General features: G+C 39.4%; 1 protein-coding gene across 1 annotated transcript; it reads left to right on the top strand.

The window, feature by feature from the left end:
• Positions 1-494: 494 nt before the first annotated feature.
• LOC147791220 (protein neprosin-like) lies at positions 495-2,773 on the top strand. Its single transcript, XM_087126987.1, has 7 exons — positions 495-698; positions 765-851; positions 923-1,126; positions 1,817-1,981; positions 2,053-2,106; positions 2,184-2,330; positions 2,414-2,773. The coding sequence occupies exons 1-7, from the start codon at positions 495-497 to the stop codon at positions 2,771-2,773; spliced, it is 1,221 nt and encodes a 406-aa protein (XP_086983113.1).
• The last annotated feature ends 951 nt before the right edge of the window (positions 2,774-3,724 follow it).

Here is a 3,724-nt window from a genome sequence, read left to right as displayed (position 1 = left end):
CCCAACCCGAACCATGTACACCCCTGACTTTTGGTACCCATACTTGTTTTGGTCCTAAAAAATTATTCTTCACAAATTTAGGAATCCATTTCATGTTTGCATTCATACTAAAGATACTGTATTTGTATAGGTAACAAGAATAATTTTTAATGTAATTAAAGTATTTCCTGTCTTCAATAATAATTCAACCAAACAATTTCATAAATATATTCGCAGCCGACAAAAACGAAAAAAAGAATGAACCTTTAATTTATTTTTTATTTTATTTTTATTTTGTTTGTTGTTGAAACAGCTGCCAGATGAGAGGACCCAACTTTAAGCCACAAAAGGAATGAAACAGTTAATTCCCACTCCCCTGTTCTAATACTCATATATATATATATATATATATATATATATATATAATATATATATTATATATATATATTATACTAAGAAAAAGGAGAAGACAAACACAAATGATAATGACCCATGTTTTTTTTTTCGGATTAAGTATGGATTCTAAAACTTTCCACCGTCCTCTTCTTCCTGTTCTTGTTTTTTCCCTTCTTGTCGTTTCATCGTTTTGTCGTCCCGACAAAAAAATCTATCCCAATAACCATACGGCGGCGTTCCGGTCGGAGAATCAGTTGAAGAAATTGAAGCTTATTCAAGCTGATCTTAACCGAATCAACAAGTTCCCTGTCAAAACCATTCAGGTCTGTAACTCTTGTTTAATCTCCTCAATTTTGGAGCTTGATTGTGATGCTTTTATTTGGGTGCAGAGTCCGGATGGTGACTTTATAGATTGTGTTGAAACTCATCGGCAGCTAGCTTTTGATCATCCATTGCTCAAAGGAAAGAAGCCATTGGTAGGTTCAAGGAATCTGAGGCTAAATTTTCGAAATGGGTTTTGTTTTTAATTGTAGAAATGGTGTTTCAGGATCCGCCGGAGAGACCGTATAACCAGAGCCATTCCGGTGAGGTGGAGACGGAAATGTTCCAATTATGGAGCATGTCTGGAGAATTCTGCCCAGAGGGGACAGTTCCGATCAGAAGAACGACAGAAGAGGATATGTTGAGAGCGAGTTCGGTTCAGAGATTTGGAAGAAAAGCCAGCGGAGACTCTCCCAGCAAAGGCCATGAGGTCAGTCTTTAACCAAATTAAACTCAGCTACCTAGTCGATATTGTTCTCTTTCGGCTTTTCCCTTTCGGGGAAGAAGTTTAACACTCTTATAAAGAGGGTGTTTAGTTCTTCTCCCAACCAATGTGGGGATCTCACAATCTACCCCTTCGGGGCCTGTTCTCTTTCGACTTTTCCTTTTCGGGTGCAAGTCTATTAATGGGAGGCTTCCACACCTTTATAAAGGGTGTTTCGTTTCCTCCCAACAACAAACGTGGGATCTCACAATCCACCCCCTTGCAATCATTTCCTTCTCCAATCAAAGTGGGACCTCCCAATCTACTCCCTTCGGGGCCGAGCGTCCTTGTTGACACACTGCCTTTGTCCACCCACTTTGGGGCTCAATCTCCTCGCTGGCACATCGCCCGATGTCTTGCTCTATACCAAACAGCCCAAGCTCACCGCTAGCAGATATTATCCTCTTTGGGGTTTTTCCTTTCGGGCTTCCCTCAAGATTTTTAAAAAGACTCAGCTAGCAAGAGGTTTCCACACCCTTGAAAAAGGTGTTTCGTTCTTCTCCCTAACCGATGTTCTCCTTCCTAGCATATGTGGGATCTCACGTCTTTCTCTCCAAAATATAGAGTCCTCCATTGTAAATTTTAAGATTTTGGGGAAACCCAGATGGAAATGAATGTAAATTTTGTTGGTGGCAGTATGCAGTGGGGTTTGTAGGTGGAGGACAGTACTACGGAGCCCAGGCAAGCATGACTGTATGGAAGCCGCGGGTCAACTATCGATTCGAGTTCAGCCTCTCACAGATATGGCTCGTCTCCGGTACATTCCCACATGATCTCAACAGCATTGAAGCTGGGTGGCAGGTAACTTTCTAAACCGATTCAATCTTCTAATCCATACAAATTTTAATTCTATGCCTAACTTTTCTCTACAGGTCTACCCGAAGATGTATGGAGACAACAATCCAAGATTCTTCACTTATTGGACAGTAAGAACACTAAAACACAAAAATTAGCAACAAAATCAGATAAAAAATGAAATGACGGTAACTTTTTGGATGAACAGTCCGACGCATATCAAGCAACAGGCTGCTACAATTTAATCTGTCCAGGCTTCGTTCAAACCAACCGTAGAATCACCCTTGGAGCTGCAATTGCTCCAACTTCCTCCTACAACGGCGCCCAATTCGATATCAGCTTACTGGTTTGGAAGGTAACCGATTTCAATTTCATGCGTTTTCTTGAAGATTGTGAGTCCAAATTGAATTGGGGGTTGTTGTTTGTGGTTGTTCAAAGGATCCGAAGCACGGGGATTGGTGGTTGGAATACGGGTCAGGTGTGGTGATCGGGTACTGGCCGGCGTTTTTGTTCACTCACCTTCGAAGCCACGCAACGAAGACACAGTTTGGCGGAGAGGTGGTGAATAAGAGGTCGTGGGGATTTCACACGGCGACGGAAATGGGGAGTGGGCATTTCGCCGGTGAGGGGTTCCGAAAAGCTGCTTATTTTCGTAATATGAAGGTTGTGAATTTGGATAATAGGTTGATTCCATTGTCGGATTTGAAGGTTTGGGCAAATAATCCAAATTGCTATAATATTCAACCTCGAAATGATAAAATTCCCTTAACAAATTTAGGAAGGATAAAATTCCCTTAAGCCAACTTGATACCTCTGTATAGTGAGCGTTATACTAAACTCTCTAATTAAGAGTCTTGGTTGAACAAAAGTATTTCCCTTAGACATTGAATATTATAGAATATAGTCTAGTGAACCATTTTAAAAGAGGAACAAATTGTAGTTTGTCTAGACTTATTCATTGATATAAAGTTGTAAGTTTCCTGACTTTGACAACGTAGAAGGTTTGTTCAAAGTTTTGAGTTTGACTCATTCAATACATGCGAGCACACAACTCGCACTTACAATGAGTCTGTGAGGAGCTTTCGAAAGTTAAGGAATTTGCTAGCCTTAGTTACCGTATAAGGATATGCTAGATGATATATGAAGGTAAGTAAAGTTTAATGATGTTATGAAGAGATGACTAAGTACTAATGCAACTTAAAAAGTAAGCATCCTGCCTCATATTTACCAAGCAAACATGAGATTATTTTTCTCGTCCTTAATGTGGATATCACACTAAATTACTGATGCATAGTGAGTGAATCTGAGGTTGGTTAAGTTCTTCAACGTGGTAGGTCACATAAGATAACAACTTAGAGGGTATGTCACGGAATTCTTTCTAGGTTTACATAAGATAACAAAAGGTTACATTGCCATTCGAGTAGTGGTGGGCTGTTGCACTCACAAGCTTACACATGTTACTTTGGATAAAGTCTCGACCCTATGGGGAATTTGCAAAACATTTTCATGTTTAAAAACTACGTTATTTCTACTTTCTTATTTTAAATTAAATGTATAAGTCTATGGCTTCATTAAATGTGTAAGTCTATGGCCATAGGTTTTACTGTCATACTCCTCAGTTTCGGTTACAGAATTTTATGCTTAATAAACTTAAAATTTTAAGCCATTATCTTTTAAAGTTAGTAGTAGCAACCTTCGCATTTTGTGGGGAATCATTTTGTGGCTTAGACCTTATCTCATAAGAAACGA

Source organism: Cucurbita pepo, chromosome 9 (genome assembly GCF_057944985.1).
Source record: "Cucurbita pepo subsp. pepo isolate OVF chromosome 9, ASM5794498v1, whole genome shotgun sequence".
Classification (NCBI taxonomy): Eukaryota; Viridiplantae; Streptophyta; class Magnoliopsida; order Cucurbitales; family Cucurbitaceae; genus Cucurbita; species Cucurbita pepo.
This window is presented reverse-complemented; position numbering and strand designations above follow the sequence as displayed.

What these genes read in the sequence shown, in the direction of transcription:
- LOC147791220 (XM_087126987.1), top strand. Translation starts at nt 495, where the DNA reads ATGGATTCTAAAACTTTCCACCGTCCTCTTCTTCCTGTTCTTGTTTTT. An exon ending in TCCCTGTCAAAACCATTCAG is followed by an intron (nt 699 to 764) that starts GTCTGTAACTCT and finishes ATTTGGGTGCAG; the next exon opens with AGTCCGGATGGTGACTTTAT. An exon ending in CTCCCAGCAAAGGCCATGAG is followed by an intron (nt 1,127 to 1,816) that starts GTCAGTCTTTAA and finishes TGTTGGTGGCAG; the next exon opens with TATGCAGTGGGGTTTGTAGG.